Source organism: Strix uralensis, chromosome 7 (assembly GCF_047716275.1).
Source record: "Strix uralensis isolate ZFMK-TIS-50842 chromosome 7, bStrUra1, whole genome shotgun sequence".
NCBI lineage: Eukaryota > Metazoa > Chordata > Aves > Strigiformes > Strigidae > Strix > Strix uralensis.
This window is the reverse complement of record NC_133978.1, coordinates 19,909,335-19,927,994: the sequence shown is the minus strand read 5'-3', so window position 1 is coordinate 19,927,994 and position 18,660 is coordinate 19,909,335. Positions and strand designations below refer to the sequence as shown.

At 47.8% G+C, this 18,660-nt stretch overlaps 1 protein-coding gene across 1 annotated transcript in view; it reads right to left on the bottom strand.

Annotated features, from left to right (window-relative positions):
- PDLIM1 (PDZ and LIM domain 1) overlaps window positions 1–18,021 on the bottom strand; it is a 45,535-nt gene extending 27,514 nt beyond the window's left edge. The window contains exons 1-2 of the mRNA XM_074874745.1: window positions 17,869–18,021; window positions 6,126–6,277 (exon numbers count right to left, since the gene is read on the bottom strand). Of these exons, the coding sequence (XP_074730846.1) occupies window positions 6,126–6,277; window positions 17,869–17,964 (248 nt within the window). The 5' untranslated portion in view covers window positions 17,965–18,021. The remainder of the gene's footprint in view (window positions 1–6,125; window positions 6,278–17,868) is intronic.
- Between the last annotated feature and the right edge of the window lie 639 nt (window positions 18,022–18,660).

The following is an 18,660-nucleotide window of genomic DNA, read 5'->3' as shown; positions in this document are numbered from 1 at the left end:
AAGAGAAAATTCAGAGCTGGAAAATGCAGGTCTAATTCCATGAGCCAGGAACTGTTTAAGTAAGTTGTGTAAAGGCAAGAGGCACATTTACATTCCTATTTCAATCACGGGGATGGAAACAACTAAGATACCAAAGTAACAACTAAACCCATAAAGATAGAGAAGGTCCTTGTGCAACACAAAGTTTGCTAGCTGAAAAATAAGGAAAGGTCTGAAGAATTCCTTTCAACCCTCCACAGATTTTCAGACAGACATTTTAATAATGTTTAGAGACTAACTACAAGAGCTTTCAGGCTACAAGGAAGGTACCTTTTAATCAGCCTTTTAGCTACAACAGCTGCAAAATACATGCCCTTGGATTTAAACACGAGCAGTCACTTTTAGCAGCCATCCATTAATGGACATAATTGCTTTGGCAAGCAAAACTGTACTTGGGCTGCATGCAGCCTATTGCCAATTTAAACAGCAATGTAGTCACAACTTCCTAGCCAAGAGGCCCCAAATTCATTTCTTCATGCATGGACCTCTGCTCCTTGCATTTCAGGTGTCTCTTCATACAACCATTAAGTACAAAAGGGCAAGTCCAGCTGCACAGAGGCAACAACAGAAAGTTATCACAAGCAGTTTCATTAGAGTTACAAAGTACAAACCACACCTGACTGCTCAGACTCACACTGTTCTTCCACCAGTCAGCTACAGAGTTAACTATTTTTGCCTTGCCAAAGAGGCTGTAAAAACACACCAAATGCCAAGCTTGACTTTGAACATGCCAATCATTAGTAAAAGCTGCCGGCATGCACCCAGGAGCACCACACCAGCCATGGAGAGGTTGTGAGCTGCCGCGCAGGGCCAGGCCATCTGCTTGCCCTTATATAGATGCACACAGAGCATCAGGCTTTTCCCAGGGCCAAAAGAATTATTAGTAAGATGACAGAGCTGGAAAACACTTCTTGGCAGGAAAGCAAAAAGCAAACCTAAATGAGTCAACGGATTCCACCAACTTCCTAGAAGACAAATTTGAGACTATTGTGGCTTTGTGCAACTAATCCCCACAGCTGAGACCTGGGAACACGTGGAGTAAGCAACAGTGTAACTGAACCTACTGAATAAAAAGCAGATGACATTGCACACTCCCTCTCTTCTTCATAAGCATCTGCGCACTGGTAACAGATCTGACTTCCCTGATCCTAGCAGTTTTCAAAGAACAAATACATAGCTTCATTCCTGTTACTTTTAGCAAAGTAACAGACTGTTCTGCAAACAAAAATGGTGCATTAATATATTATACACTGGCAGCAGAGCTGCAGGAAAGCAGCTTGAAATTTGAAGAAAAGGACAGTAGGAGCAGAACAAGAGATTACATGTGCAATCCCTTTTACAAATATTCTTCCCTTATTACTACCCTCAGCCTGCCTCCAGACATTGAGGGAAGGGCAGACTCACTGTAGGAACATCTCTTTTTTGTTGGAAAAAACCACAGAAATACACACTTTACCTTTGAGTTGCTCAGGGCTGCATATGAGCACAGTACCACCACCTATTTGGTGACTAAAGCCACAGGCAAAGAGCCATTTGTTTTAGAAATAAATTTTCACCCATGCTGCAATGAATATTTGTCTGCTTTTGTACATCTGCAGCTACAGAGAGCTGTATGTCAAATTCATCATAAGCATTACCACTGACATGGGTGATGCCTGGATCTATCAGGTGAATGTTGTGGTAGGAGAATTTGTTCTTCCTGAGCCTTCCCTTCTTTGAGTACTCTTTGTCAGAGCAAGCATCTTTCCCATAATATGCCGAATTTCCAAAGGAAGTTGCTAGCTTTCTCCAGTCTGCTGCACATGTCTTGCTGCTTATCCCATTAAAGGAAAATCAGAGGAGTGCTTGGAAGAGATGCAGCCTGGGGGGAGGCTTTGCTTGACCCTAAAATGTCAGTGCAATGATGTACACACCCTAATTGAAAAAAAGAGCAGCAGCTCTTCTCAAAGACTCAAGATCCAAAACTTCATTCTTCCTATGAATGGGAGACGCTCAAAAATCTGCCTGTGAAGTTTCTCAGTTTTGCAACCAAAGTTTTGAGGTTTTGAGTTTGAGTTTTGCAACCAAAGTTTCTCAGTTTTGAGTCAACCAAAGCACATTACTGCTGTAGGTCGGTCTTTCTGCATGTACCATACAAAACCATGGTGGTGAGCTAGATTTTACACCACTGAAGACAATAATGGAACCTTTACTTTGGTTTCTTGGAAACTACATTTCTAAAAACACTCTCTAGCCTGAAACAAAAAGCAAAATGAATGAACAAACACAGGCTCAGAAAAGAGCAGGGAGCTGCTAGACATGCTAAGTTCAGCAGGAATTGGGTGTATGCGCCGGCATTGTTGAAGACCCACTTTTGAGGCAGAAAATAGACCTTTCCAACTCTGTTCACACAGCAAAGAGCAAAGCAGCTGGCAGTGCTGCTGAGAAAAGCATATTCAGAGAAAGCAATTTGCGGCTGGGTTTTAAATCCCTAGGAAATTAACAGATTTGCACCTTTGGGTGAAAAAGCAGACCAGTCATGTTTTCTTCAGCCAGTAATTTGATCCATTTTTAATGGTGACATGTGTTAGAGTAGATTTCCTGCCTACAATCTGATGTGAAATATTTTTGGACTGTTACCATCGTTAGGGAAAATACTGAGACAGGAAACATTGGAATGCTGTTGATACTCATAATCAAGTACACAGTGCAAACAGCATTTCCTTTACCAGAAGTGTTTAAGTCATTTCCATTCTCTACATTTACACTTCTCTTAAATAACCATTAGTACAACCAAACATGAAGACATCTTAACCACTTGGCTACCATTAAAAGAGAATAGGGTTGCATACTTGCAGAACACACATATAAAATTTGTTTTGGTCCACAGAGGAGCACAAGAAGACAACCACCATAGCACAATGCTTCCTTAAAACACTCTCCCAGCATCCAGCTACTTGAAGCTTAAGTACTTTCTGCAGCAGAGATACTGCCATGGTATATAATATCCTTTATAGATTTGTCATCCAGCCTCCCCTTCACAGAATCATAGAATCGTCTAGGTTGGAAAAGACCTTGAAGATCATCCAGTCCAACCATTAACCCTTGTTCAACCTTGAACCCATGTGCAATTTTAGCATTCACAACACAGTCACAAATCAAGTCTCCACTGTCAGGACGGTGTTGACCCTTTGGTGGAACTGAAACATCTCATGTAAGCTCAGACTGAGGTCTAAAATCCCTCCTGGCATAACTCTGCTGCCACCCCAAATGCAGGTCAGAGAGCATTTTACACAGGTAATCATTTAAATGAGTAATCATTTAAAATTCATCAGATATGAAATTAAAAATCACTATGGAGTTATGCTTTCACAAGACATCTCTATGATGGTGAGTAGAAAAGAAGGACTGGAAGACTCACTCTGGAAAACCTGGCACAGCTGGGCACATCCTCAGCACCAGCTGTGTGTCATGCTCCAGCCCACAGAGCTGTGGCCCTGTCAGACTAGTGGTCCTTGCCAGCACGGCTGCTTGGTACATCTGATTCAGCTAATGAGCTACAACTGCAGAGCGTGGAGACCAGACCCAAGAGTTGGTGGCATGGAAGTGCAAATGATATACTTTCCTTTTCACAATCAGACAACTACTTACAGAACTACTTCAACAGAGAGAAAACTTCCAGCTCTGACCCGACTGTATTGTCAGCCTTCCTCACTAACTATACAGTCAAGCCTTATTGACAGAGTTTGGCCCACCGACGTTCAGGAAGCCCAAGCCATACCACTTAGCCACGTGGCACTCATTTTCTCAGGTGCCTTCCACCCTCTCCACAGTGATGCTCTTCCCTTCTTCACAGAGGAGGGATGACCATTGACTCCTAGTCTGCTTTTCTCATCCATTTCCTCTATCCTAAGTCAAACAGGAAGATGAAGCATGGGCTCCAACTGTTTTTAAAATGCCTCCTCTGTCACCCTGCTAGGCCTCTTCTCAAGATCTTCCATTTTAAGGTCTTGGTTTTAGACTGCAAAGTAAAGAAGGTCTTCAGCCTCAGCCATGAAGACCACATAGCATTTCTGACCACCAAGTCCAGCTGCATTTGGGACCACACAGTTACAGAGGCCCAGAGATAAGCTGGGATAAAATATTCTCAACAGAGTACAACCAAGAAAGACCACATGATGCATGCTACTGTCTTTTTGGCATTAAAGAGCTTTCTCCTCTGAGAAAGCCTCCTACAGCATCATATTCCCCAATACAAACACACTCCTAGCAGCTATCAAGTCTCCAAACAAGTAAGCAATTCATCCCCAAGCAGAACTTTACTCCCCAAAAGTCCCCTAGAATCACCGAAAATGGATTTTACATAGAACAATGGGTAGTAATATCTGGCTGTCAGATCACTGCTTTTACATCTTTGCCGTCCCAACACTCTCCCTGGCTATTTCGTCAGCAGTACTCATCGATCAGAGTACAGCAGCAGAAGCATCCAACACACACTCATGCCATCTCATTGAAAGGGGTCTTGAAAAAGAGTTGCGCTGTGCTAACTCAAAGCCCCTGCATGGTTTTATCTAGCTGCATATCCAGCTAAAAATCTCTGCCTGGGCAGCTTCCACACCCAAAGCCAATGAAACGTGCATGGGGTAGCTATAAAGTTAACGACTTTGTAATTAACATTAGCAAACACATTTTACAGACTCAATGATCTGTAAGACCTCGCTCACCCGCAGGCTGCAAGAGCCCTTGCCTCCCCCTCCTCTCTCCCAGCCAGAACCACATGGCACTGGTTTGCTAAGTCAAGCAGCTGGATATTTCAGAGAGGAAAAAGAGCACTCCTTTGCAGGAAGATTACAGGCTGCCAAGTTAGAGGCCAGTATGAGAAACTCTGGGGCTATCAGGCTGCTGCAATGCTCACCACCCATTCACACTGCCTGCACTGTGCTCCATTCTTCTCTCTCTGAATTCCCTCAATAAGTTGTCAGGCTTTTTTTGGCCAAGACCCATCACTTCTTCCTGAACTGGAAAATGCCTGCTGAACTCCTGGCATTGTCCAAACTATAGTAAAAGACTTCTGTTTATCACAGAAAAGCCCTGAACAACTGAACTACTGTGTCATTTAAGGCATGCTTTTTCACTCCTTCTGAAAGCACTTCCCCTGCATCTGCCGTGAAGCTGATGGACGACTGCTTTGGGGGAAGGTGGCCACAGGAAAAACTCACTCTAGAGCAACTAGAAATGCCACGCTGCATCTACCATGTGACTCCAAGAACTGCTGGTACCCATGGCTGCAATTCAAACCAAGAGGAAGGATAAATCCCCAGCACCCTCAAAAAAACCAGGCTCCAGTTCTTTTAAGAAGAAATGGCTCAATGCAAAGCAGACCCCTGCCTTCCCAGTCTCCATTTCTTCTCTGTACAAAGATGGCCCAAGGACAAAGCATGGCTGGAGAAAGGGACGAAGCTGTCCATTGCTCTGCAGCTCAAGATGGGGGGAAGGCTGAAGCCAGCCTGTGCTCTACGCTGGTGACAGAGACCATGGCTCAGCTGTCACCTTCCTTTAGTTTTTCAGGATTCAGGGAGACTGACACCTTGATGCACCCTGGCTCATCACTGTTTAGCACTGTCAGTGCTGTTTGATCAAAAGGCTCCAAAATGTACAACCTTTCTGAGTCTGTGCATGGCAGAAACTAGGCAATTAATAACATGGATAGTACACAAACATATATTTTAACTGCTAAATTAAAGCAACAGGAAGAAAGGCCATCTCTTGTACCTCCTCTGTTATGAGTGAAATTTTCATGAGACCTGTCTTTGATTTCTTGCTGTCAGGAGTCACAGAATAGGCTGACAGAATCTACCACAAATTATCAGCCAATTTCTCACTGGGAAAATTGTTTTCATAAGGTCAAAGTACAGCAAATGAAAGCAGCATTAGGATTAAAGACTGAAATGCCTTTCCCTCTTGCTATCCAGTGCCTGGACAGACAAAGCACTAAGAGGTCAAATTAAACAAACCAGCCAGAGAGGTCTGCTGTCAAACCAAAACATAGCTACTGCCCACCCTGCATCCCTCCCTCTCCCCATTCCCAGTCTCACTCAGCAACATACCTGCTGACCGTCAGAGTTAGTTCATCTGTGCAACCCTTGATTTTGTTCTGCGCCTCAAGGTGTGTCATGTTATCTGTGTTCACTCCATCAATGGCTATGATCTGGTCTCCTATACACAAGCTGGCTATTGCAGCTTTGCTACCCGGAGTCACCTAAGAGAAAACAAAAAGAGTGAATGGACTTTCCAGGGAAGAGCTTTCCATAGCAACATTTGAAAAACAGTTAGAGCACTCAGGGCTTCTCTCACTGGTACCTGCAAGCAAAGAGGTGAAAACTAATGAAAGTAAATTCTCAGCAGAAATCTATGTGGGTCTGGGTCTCTAAGATACTTCTCAGTATTAGTTAGGGGCAGGATTCAATCACAAACACCTTCATCTGCATCACAATCACATTTGCTTCCCTCCTTGGAAGAAAGGTTTGGGCTCAAGCTTTTGGATAGCTTCTTTAGTTGTAATAAACTGGTTTTGCCCAGGAGCAGCTGTGACAGATGCTCACGGACTTCAGCTCGATCAATTACAAAGCAGTGCTTGATCTAACAAGCAGACTGGAAGGGAGAAAGGCATCAGAAATTTCATCTTTAAAAAACAATCTGACAATACTTTCTGAAAAAGTAGAAGCATCAGACCCAGCCAGACCACAGCTCACCTTGACACATTCTGCCTTTCCTCTCTACGCTTGATGCTTTGCTTCCCAGATGTACCACTGCACTGCCAAAGTGCTGTGCTGTGCTCTGCCTGAGAAATGGCTGATGGGAAGGAACTTGGCGTAATCTCATGGAGATCCCAGACAGAATACACTACTACACAGCAATGCCATTGGTATGATACTCCTCATGAAAAAGGAGGTCCCAGCTAAAACTTGGCATTTTCAAGCAAATCAACTAAATGCCTCATTCATTTTTCCCTACTTCTGCTAAAGAGGTGTCCTCTTAACAACAGAGACCTCTTTGGGTCAAAATTATTGCCTGGACAGACGGTGAAGAACATCACATTTGTTTGTGGCTTTGCAAACACTACATAAGATTTTGTGCCGTTTTAATGACTTTGTGGAAGGAGCATAATGATTACTGTGGGCCTTCATCAATTATTTAACAGGCAGAGGAAATGAGAAGGGTGGACTGCTCCCAGACATGAGTTCAGATTAAAACATGCCTTGCAGCCGAGACATACCTCGTTTATGAGTCTGTTGCAACTGGTATTCATTCTACACATTCATGCTAGGTTTCAGCATGCTGGAAAGCAGCTGAGCAAACCCAGTAGAGCTGTCAGACATAAATAAACATTGTTGGTAAGATTTAGAGAGTCCTCCTAATGTGGGATTAGATGGCAAATCATTCCCCTAGGGAATCATTTCCCCTAAGGAAACATTCACCTCCTAGAGGTGTCCTGCATTAGCTGCAATCACAGCTTTCCCTAGGCCAAAAATGAGGCTGTTTAGCACATCTCCCCACAGCTGTAGTGGGATATTTTCTCTAACCAGAAGGAAGATCACAAGATGCTTTTCTTTTTTTCACTGCTCTACTAGGATAGTATTTCATGGAAAAGGGAAGGACAGAGATGTGTATCACAGGTGCTCAACATTAACCCAAAGACCTTCAGATGGGTCAACTGAATGGTGCCTGTCTAGCTGCTCACCACTTTCAATGCTGCAAGCAGATTACAAACTGACAGAGGAAGTGCTAATGAAGAGACCAGACAAGCCACCAGATGGATATAGAATACCTGCTTTAAATGTGAAGATCATCACCTCCCAAGCTGCAGCCTGCAGCTGACTGGTGGCCTACTAAGACCCCCGCGTGCAGCCTGCTGCTGCTCCACCGGACACATTGCCTGGAGAGTACCTTCACGTAAATCCTCTGACAGGGACAGCTAGCACGAAGAAATCCTGAGCACTGAAAGTCACCCATAGTCCCACCAGATTAGAAACCTCATCATTTTAGAAATCATGAAACAGATCCCTAAAGACATCATTACACTGGAGGGAGTCTGCGGGAGACACATTGTGCGTCCGTCTCTGGGCCTTAACCAAGTCATTTGGTTTCTTGGTGCCTCCATCTCCTGCAGTACCAAAGGAGGGAGAGAAGCACCTTACTCACCCCTTTGAGGAGCACCGAGCTCAGCACACTATTACCGTGACTCATTTTTGATCACACAAGACTTGCCAAGGGGTCAAGAATAACGGTGGATTAACACTGCTGCTCAAACACTGCTGGAGGCTTGGCTGTACAGCTGGCATTTAAAGACTGATAATCTAACCAACATGTGGCAGGCTGCTAGAAATAACCCTGTACCACAAGAAGCAGCTGAGCCAGAGCATCCAGGGACACTGAAATACTGAAGCCTCCTGAAGAAACCCCAAGAACCACTGGGATGAGCGAGTGGCATTCACAGTAACATTTCAGTGCTTTGCCATTGCTTGTGGTGTCACATTCCCCTTCTGTGTCCACTTCAGAGGAATTTGAAATGCGAGAGCTCTTCTCCATCAGATAAGAGCCACTGGAAGCACAAGGGCTATTACCACTCAAGTACCATACAAACCTCTCTCCCCTAAGGGGAAGTTACTGGGATGCACAGTAATGAAAAAGGTAAGTGAATTTACCAAAAGGAAACATGTTTTAAACTCCAGTTTCTTCAGTTCTGAAAATAACTTGCAACCTTCCACAAACTGCTCCCCTGCAACATCCAGCTCGTACTCCTTGCCAGGATTGCTCATAGCAAACGTGTCTGCACAAGGGCACGGTACTGCAGGGAACCCATCCCCCATCCTTTTAGGATGATTAATAGCTACTAATAACGTTCCCTTCCCCCCTCGCGGTAAGGTCTGGTCTTATCTCAGTGCTGTCAACCCTGCTTTTGAGATTTGCTCACCTACCAGTTAGGTCAGAAAAGCGAAAAGCATTTCTGTTATTAAGTGAGGAGCAGAGCGCTGCCACTTGGAAGACCTTTTCCTGCTTTTATTTTTATCACATCCCTCCCCGGTCCATGGGAAACAGCAGGGGCAGATGGGGCGGAGGAGGGGTGGCAGGGGGTGGCAGGCAGTCACTCAGAGCACTGACAGCTACCACCCAGCTTATACAACCCAACCAAAAGGACTCCAGAAATGAACAAAAGCTTTCAGGGTCACAGGCATCCAGTAAACATGTTGCAATGCCTGAAACTGCTTTGCTCCTGCTCTCCTTTCAGATGACTTAAAGCTTTGCACCAGCCTCTCTTCTTTCCCTCCCCTCTTGACCCAGCATGCAGCAGACACCTTTAGGAACCGAGGGGACAGCAGACAGCGCCTTGCACAGGCGGGTGACCCAATAATGAGCAGATACAGCTACACTTCTGCATCAGGTGAGGAAAGCTGAAAGACTGCAAGGAACAAAACCTGCAAACACAACTTTGCAGAAATTACATCTCGCGCAGCGGTGTAGCCTCTTGTCTCCTTCAAAACAGCTCCCTGACGGGTTTGAGCTTCCCCCACTGGGGTCGATCAGCCTCTGGCAGAGGGGACATGAGGATTATCATAGGGCCGCAGGAGTCCCCCAGCTCCAGGGACACTACCATCAGGCAAATAAAGCTCTGCACACCTTGTAACATTATGCCCAAGGGCTTCCTTTGGAAAGGAGCCATGACCTACCTTGTGGTGATTGCTCCCAGGCAATTGTGTAACACCTTGCCATTAGGTCATTTCACTGTTGAACAGACAATGCTGAGACAGGCTGAGCAGCACTGCTTCATAGTGTATCCAAAATAGGTCCCAGAGCTCACCAGAGCCTACAGTGATGCTCTGTTTGGTTGGTGTCTCTGTGTAGAAAATACGGGCTACTACAGAAATAATCTAGATACTTATAACCAGGCATACCAAACTAGGTCCCTTACCAGCTTAGACATATTTGCCAGCATATGCAAGAAATAATCTCCATAATCCATGGGTTTGATCATGCACTCTTTACTCATGCAAAACTCAGTGTAGTAGGTAATGGTTTAGACCAGTTGTAGGCTTGAACCCCTCTTTTTAAAGAGGTCCCACAGATTCAGGGTTGGTATGGATAGAAGAAAAACATGTTATTTTCTTACACTACAAAGTGAAGCTTTATGTACACATTCACATGCGTGCACAGACACACACACATATATAAAGCTCCGCAGTTATGAAGAGGGTAGAAAAATCATCTGTTCCCTCACCTTCCCTGCACACATACTTTGGGCTCCACCTTGCCACCACCACAGGACTTTGCAAAGTTCCAATTTCTGTCTCCCAGGTGGTTTGCTTGCTACCGTCACCTTGCACTGGCAGCCAGGCAGCAAATGAAGGACTCTGCTATGACATGTCAAGTCTTCAGCTAGTCTTTAGGCAAGTGCACTTAAAATAGAAAAGAAAACACTTCAATTTAGCAGAGGGAATGAGACATACTTGCCTGCTCCCAGGCTGCCTTTATAAAACTTCTGTCTGTCCCAGAGCTAGCCAAACACAACCATGTTCTATATTTGATGCAATTACCTCCATACACACTACCTAACAAGCTTTGTAGTCCCTGGGCAGGGATATATGGTGCCTTTTTTCCTTCTGCAGGCAAGGATCTGAGAGGCAGCAGTGGGTGTATTAAGGGAAGCTGCTGCTCACAGCAAATGAGAGGGAGGAAGGGTGGGAAGCGTATCTATGAAAAGCAGCATAACACAGCTCCGCGTGAGTCAAGATAGATGGGTGGGTCTAAAATCCATTCAATTCTTTCTGGCCTTCTCCCCCCATCCATTCAGGCACCCTACTTGCTCATTTGCCCTTCACAGTTTCTCACAGACCCTACAGCTTCTGGCACCACTCATCGCTCCACACCCAGACACACATCGAAAGAAGTGATGGAGAGATAAGAAACAAGAAAATTAACATCAGCCAAGAAAAAGACCTGGATAAACAGCACCTATCTGAGCTTGAGAGGAAAACTCAGCTGCGTCTTTGCTGGACAGAACAGACGTGCAGCAACATACTTCTAAAGCCACTAGTGACAATTAGACATCTCTGACATTCAATTTAATCATCCCCACCCACACACACTGCTCTTTTACCATGAGTAATGTCCTCAGCACTTGGAGTAGTATGCTAAGCAGCCACAGTTTCTCCCAGCAAAAGCATGCAGCTGGGTCAGCAAGAGATCAGAGGCTATGAGAAAATTCAGGCAAAGCACATTCCCCACCCCTTCCCTTTAGGGGAGGGGGGACAACAGGCTGGTTCCTTACGACCAGCTCCAGTACATTTTCCTCCCAAGCTGCTCCCGTCTCTACACCATTACGGTCTGACAATGCCGCGGCCCAGAGCTCACTGGCTGCTCCGTGCTAGCCCAGACCAAATCATCACCAGGAAAGAAGAGGGGAAGGGGGACATGACACTAGCTGGTGAAACCCCTGAGCATCAGCCCACCCCAGCGGGGTCTGGGCTTCCACTGGACAAGCCCCTCTGGCAGCTCAGCTCACCCTCCTGCCTATTTCTGACAGCCAGCATTATTAACCCAGAAAAGGGAAGGCATTAGACACAGCACAGAGAGGACTGACCTCAGGAAGGTGAGGTGATTTGCTCAGATGCTCAAGTGGTGGTCACAGCCCCACAGCTTGTTTTGCAACATGCCTAACATTTTAAAAAACAAAGATTTCTTACAAGACCTCAAAAACATTACATAGAGCTGCTCATCAGCTGAGCCTTTCCTGATGGTTTATTTCATCCTCTAAATAAAACAACATGTCCAGTAATCAGCAACCATCTAAGATACTGTGTCACTGTCCAGAACAACATCAATTGTTTATGCATTTAAGGCCTCCTTTAATTTCCCTGTTTATAGTGACAAGAAAAAAAAAAAGAATCCATTTGCTGCTGTTATGTTGTTATGTTGCATCCGTCTAACCCAATGTATTTTACAAGCCAAATACATCTCTTGGACAAAGTGATTTTTGAGGGTGAAAGGTACAAAGAAGCTTGCAACCATACATAATTTGACATCTGGGAAAGCAGATCAGGGAACAAGAAGGACTCTCTTTCTCCCAAGAAGTCCAATATTTACCTTTGCCAAATTAAGTTCTGGGGCTTAAAGCTCTCATGTAAGATTAGGGCAGGTACATTGCCTCCCCATGTAGAGCCTCTCTTTAGGTTCTTTGGAGAACTCATCAAGAACAAGGTGGGTCAGATGTTGCCAAAAGAAACGATGCTGGACTCAAGGAAGAGGTACAGAGAAAAGGGTACTCCAAATGTTGGTGACATCAAGCTGCCTCATAACCCATGGCAAATTGGTCTGAAAAGATAAACTGCAGAAAGTACAGCTCTGGCTCCTAGGAGAGGCATGGGTACTGCTCCTGCACATAACTCCTGTAGAAGGTGTTTGATTAGTATCTTCATTCTTTTAAATGTTTTTCTAAAAATAAAACTGCCCCCCCCAGACTCAGGAAAGAGGGCTGGAAAAGATCAAGCCCATCCTGTGCCCCAAAGCATTCTGTCTTCACTGCAAGAAAATTCTGCTGCTTTATACTTGCTACAATTAATTTCTTCTCATCCAAATGCCAGCAGTCAGGGAGATCAGCAGAGTCCCTTCCTCTCCTCAGGAGCCATTTCTATCTTTGAAGAACAGGCTTGTCCAGCCACAGCAGCTGCCCGGGAAGCTGTCAGGGCTCATCTTGACTTCAAAGTCCATAGGGGCATTACTAGGGATGTGAACCTCTGTTCTCCATACCCCACGGGCTCAGACAGCCCAGACAGGACTCCCCCCAGCAGCAAAGGCACAAGGCATCATTCTGTCCTCTAAACATGAACCCAGCTACTTCTGGACGTCCAGAAGCTCTTGGCAGGTGACCCTAATGACCAGTGTCCCACAGGTGCTGATCAGCTGTCTAGTCGTAGAGCAGCTCTGCCAAGCGGCACAGCACAGCTGGGGCTGCTGCAGCCCCCACCCAGCCCAGCAGCCAGGAACAGCAGCACAAGAGAAAACATCAGTGCAGGAAACATAATGCCACATTCACCTTCCTGTAAACCCCAGCAGCTTTCCCCAGCTGGCTCCCTCTGCCCAGACAGCTTCAGAACAAGAGCCAAGTGTAACCCCGGTATTAGCAGTTACAGGCAGGAAAGCCAGGCCAGGCAGCAGAGCAACTGCAGCCATAGGTGTGCACAGTGGGGACCAGCCAAGACTTCCAGGGCTGAGGACGAAAGCCAGCCCAACCCTAAATCCTATCACATCCACCACACCCCATGTTTCCTTTGGCAGAGGCATTCCAGCTCCCCTCTGGGCACAGAGGCCTTCCCGTCCAGCCCCTGCTCTCTGTGTCTCAGACCGTGGCCCCACGCTATTTTTTCTTTCCACCTGGGGAAGAGGCTGCAGCCCAGCTCCCGAGGCAGACACTTGTCCCACAACAGCTGAGCCCTGGCACACTCCAGAGAGAGGATGGTCTCTATCCATCCGCTGTGGTGGTTGTCCCACTGAGCCCCTCAGCTCCCACAAGAGATACCCGTTAGCAAGGTGTCCCGTACTGCTTTCTCTCACCAGTGGCTCCAGGATGTCTTTGCTCAGCTGCTTCCTAACAGGGGGACCAGATGGGAGCAGTGGTAAGGATGTCAGTCAGTACCAAAGTGAAAACCAAATGTCTTTTCACACCATGGGATTCAGTCCCATGCCTGATTTCAGACCATCAAGTCAAGTTTTATCACTAAATCAAGTTTTAAGTTTATAGAGCTGGTTCAGAGGGTCATGCTTAAAAAAACCCAAACACCCAGAAAACACCCAATTATCTTCCAGTTCTGTACTTGCTATAAATCCTGAGCTTTTAAAATACCATGAATAGATAAAACATCAGACTAAACAGGGATGAATTCATGTCACTGAAGTTGAAATCAGCAACTAGCATAGTGTTGAGATGTCATCTTTCTAATATATTTGCAGAACTGGGCTGTCTTGAAACTGTTTTTTCATTGGGACAATGCTCAGTTTCATAACAAAATGTCCAGTTTCACAGACTCCAACAGACACCACTCCTTAACAGGGCTGGGAGGTTTTTGACATGACAAAATGTAGGGCAACACTCCCCTCTGCCCGTATTTAGGGTCAGACGTTCAAGATCAACACATCACTACCACAAACCACAAAAATAATCTCAAGAACAAGGTTTATCAAATGGATCCATGTATATATTCAACTGGAAACAGAAATCCCCAATGTTTATCAAAATCAAATGCAACCAAACAGGAAACAGCTCAGGTTACCTGAGGGATGAAGGGGGATGGGGTCTATCAACTGCACTGCTTTACAGCTAGCTCTACTTCATCAGCATCTCTCCTCATGCAACACATTGCTTGCTTCCTCCACTGGGAGTTAACTGGGAACTAACCCATGCATAGAGCAGCTTTATGGACACTATTACCCTGCAGCATGTCCATCCACAGCTCAGAAAGAGCTTTTCTCAAATTCTACCCCATTGATTCACTGCATGGTATCATCCAAAGAGTGATAAAGGCAAGGGTCTTTCCTAGTCCTGTAAGGCAATCCAGCAGGCTTCGGTCTAGTGTTCATTACACTGATCAACACAAGTTTTTTTCTGAACAAAGTCTGTAATAAAGCATCCACTCTAACCCTACAGTTTTAAAAAGAAAGGTAAACCAGAAACATCTGTGAAGTATCCCTCTGAAAGAGACAGGAGACTCCACAAGAAGGTCTCACGCACAGCACTTGTGAAATCACCACGCTTGTGTCTCTCACTGGGAAGACTGGTCCAACACAAGTGAGAAACCAGAATCATTTGTATGAGAAGATGCTCATGATGTATTTGAGCCCAAAGCAGTTTTGAACACACAGCTCAAGTGGAAAGTGGAACGGGGGGTAGGGCAGCAACAAAAGACAAGATAAGAGCAGATGTGGAAATACCATAATCTTTCATCTGTTGCTCTCCTAAGGCACAACCGGTCACTGGCGTTACGCAGCTGCTGCCAGCCAGAAGCTCTCGGCCAGGCTGCTCTGCTGGCTCCCATGCTCACGGCACCAGAGCTCCTCATCCTTCTTGGACCCAGGACTGCAGTGTCAAACTCCAATGACTCCTCCTGGGGAACAAGCTGCCTTGGCAATTCAAATGGTGCTGCCTCCCACCAGCACAACACAACTCCCTACATCAGAGAGGACCTCCAGTAGCCAAAAGCCACTAGTGAAGAGCTGAGGTCAACAGTGACGGAAGCCATAATACCAAGGCAAGCTCAAGAGCTCGCCATCAGGATGATGTTGCCAGAAGCCAAATCTCAGCTCCTGGCAGGTAACACAAGCTGAATTTAGGCACCTTGGTTCAAAGAGAGCTGCAAGACACCCAGTTCAGGCCCAGGACTGGATGGGTGTCTCTCTCCTGGCATCCCACCACGCCAGTACACACCCGGATCAGCAGGGTGACCCCATCAAGTGCATCAGTGGGATGGGCAGTCCTGGATGAGGCAGAGCCAGGCTCCACTGGCCACACCAGAAGGGACTTGTCCCCCACGTAGCACACCCAAATTGCTGCACTTGCAGTTGGCAGCAGTAGGACAATCCCTGGTGCAATCAAAGATGCACGACTGGCCTGGGACAGGCAGCCCAGCCCCGTGCACCACTGCTAACAGCACTCCTCATGAGCGCATCTGTGCCACAGACCCACAATCTACATGCTGGAGCACAAAGCAAACACATAACAGTACTGGGGGAGGGATGGCCGCACCCTACCCTGCTCCCAGGGTGATGCTCTCATCACAGGCTACAGCCTCCCCACCCTCTCATTCCCCACAGGTAGCCCCCCATCTCACACCCTGGTGGGTCCAAGGCCCTCATAACCTTTGGCAGATGCCAGTCCTACAGCCAGAGCTCGCCCCATTCTGTGAGGGGAGGAGGGCTCTGTGCCCAAAAAGCTCTCTGGTCAGAGCACAGGTACTAAATGCAATAAGCAAGAGGAAAAATGAAGTCACAGCCCCATAAAGTCATCACACAAGGAGGATCAGACTCTGTAACAGGCCAAAATGGGGCCAGATCTTTTTTTACATGGTGAAGGGGGGACCCACAGAGAGCTTTGTTCCCGAACCTAGGGGACAAACCCAGGAGCCTTAGGAGCAAACCACAGGGAAGATTAATGGCTTGAAGTCTTGGAGGTGAAATGTCAGAGGGGCCACATGAGAAATCCGTGATAAGAGCTGCCAATTGTCAGCATTTACGTCACCACCACCAGAGAGGCTATTTTATTACATTTTAGTCTCCGAGGTCACAATTTCTCATGAGGTGGCTATTTTTGCCGCTTTGCTGATCTATGTCCCTTGGTATGTGCCCATGAGCACTAACAGGCGACCAAGGAGAAGAGGTAAGAGCAGTGAGGTAGGACTTCAGACATACTGCTGCCCGGGAGCCTTTCGCTGGAAGGAAATGGCGACAATTACCATAACAATGAAGTAAATATCGCTTCCCTTACGCTAAAGCTGCTTTCAAGTCCAAAAAATGCTTCAGAAGAATGAGGCATCATTACTGTAATCGAAAGAGATTACAAGACAATTGATAACTCCCCCCCCGCTGTGGGTCTCAGCACCCACCAGCTCCGCTGCTCCCTGAGCCAGCAGCTGCCCCCGAGTCCTCCAGGCAGCGGGACCCCGCGGCAGGAGGTATTCGGAAAAAAAAAAAAAAAAAAAAAAAATCAAAAATCACAAGTTTCACCATCCTGCTCTTCTTTAAGGGCAGTTCACAAAAGTTCAAAGTTCTTGTATGTCCCCCTTGCAGCGGCCCTTCCTCACCTGGGGCCAGGGGGACGGCAGAGCCTCGCAAAGGTGGAGGCAGACGCCAGAGCCCAGGGCTGGCAGCAGCTCCCCGCATGCCTCTGGTTTGCCGAGGGACGGCTGGAAATCGGAACGATTCCTTCTCCCGGGGGAGGCCGGCAGCCAGCCCCGACAAGATGCCGAGTAGCACACCCCACGCAAAGCCACGAAAGGACAGGGAGTTTGGGGTTTACTGATCCCACGCTGGAAGAGACGGGCACGCGTGCCCTCGCCTTTTGCGGGCGTGGGCGAGCGGCCCGGGGCAGGGCCCAGCTCCCCGCCCGGGGAACAGCCGGGCAGGCGGCAGCACCTGCGCGCAGGGGGGTGCGTGGACAGAAGAGCGAGGTAGTCTGAACCCAACCCTGACTTTTACAAACGATGGAGGAGAGGAGGGCAAATTACGTTACACCACTAAAACTGTTTAGATGTGAAATTTAAGTGTCATTTCCTAACTAATTCTTCTTTAAGTGGGAGTAAAAAGGACTTAGGAACAGGTAGAGGCACTTAACATAGGTTAATATGGCTTCTGTAAACAAAGGCTTTCAACTGTACTTGGCAAGCAAAAGCAGGGGAGTATTCACACCCTCTCAGTGCGACTCTGCCCTATAGGATGGGCTGCGAAACCCAAATTACAGGCTGGCAGGAGCAGAGGGGATTCCCTCTGCCTGCGGTAAGGGGTTTGCTACGGACAAACTGAGGAGGGAGGGTCGGTAAGAAGCAAACACCCTGGTCAAAGACCCTGGTCAAAGGGGCTTTTTGGGCCACCACGGATTTCTCCATAAACATTAAAAAAACCCAACAACCAAACAAAACCAAAACCAAACAACAAACAGGGGGAAGAAAAAGAAACACACACACACAGAGCCCCCCCCGCAGCTGTGAAACCAAACCTGCCTTTGTCCCACCAGCAGTCACCTGCAGTGCAGCCTCCCCCGGCCCCGCCGCCCCCGGCCGCCAGCACCGCCCGCGCCCCGCGCCCTACCCGGGAGATGGTGAGGGGCTGCTCGAAGTCGCGGCCGCCCACCAGGCGGAACCCCCAGGGCCCGGGGCCCGGCAGCACGATGCGGTGTGTCCCCATGTGCGCGGCTGCACCCCTCGGGACGCCCGGCAGCCCCGCCGCCCTCACCGGCCCTCACCGGCCCGGCCCGCCCCCGGCCCGCCCCGCCGGCCCCTCCCCGGGGCTGCCGGGCCCCGCCGCCGCCGCCGCCGGGCTGGCTGTCCCGCCCCGTGGGGCAGAGCTCCCCGGGCACCGCCGGGAAGGCTACCGCCTTCTCCAGTGGGAGGCCGGCCCGCCGCGCTGTAAGGGGAAACCCTCCCGAGGGAGGTTCGCGGGGCCGAGCCGCTGCCGGAGGACGAGAATTGCGGTGCTGGGAAGCTGGGAGCGGCTCACGGGCCGCCTTGCCCCCGCCCGGCCCCGCAGGCAGGACGGCTGCAGGGCAAACCGGCAGCGAGGCTGCCCCGGTGCGGCACCTCCCAGGCGAACACGGCCCGGCCTACGCCAGCCCGGTGTGATGTTAACTCTGAAACCTAATGGAGGCGGTGGAAATAAGCGGTATTGTTTACTGCTTCCCAGCCGAGAGCTGATTAGTGAGGGCGGAGCCTGGGAAGGGTATTACCTTTCCCCTAATTTAGCTCTGATTTGTCACTGCTTGAGGCAGTTTTATCTCTAGCTCCTTAGGTGTAGTACCGTCAACAAAAGAAAGAATTCTATACTGATTTATCAGCCGACCCCCTTAGCTGAGATTCAGGAAGAAGAGTTGTTCCAGTTGCATGT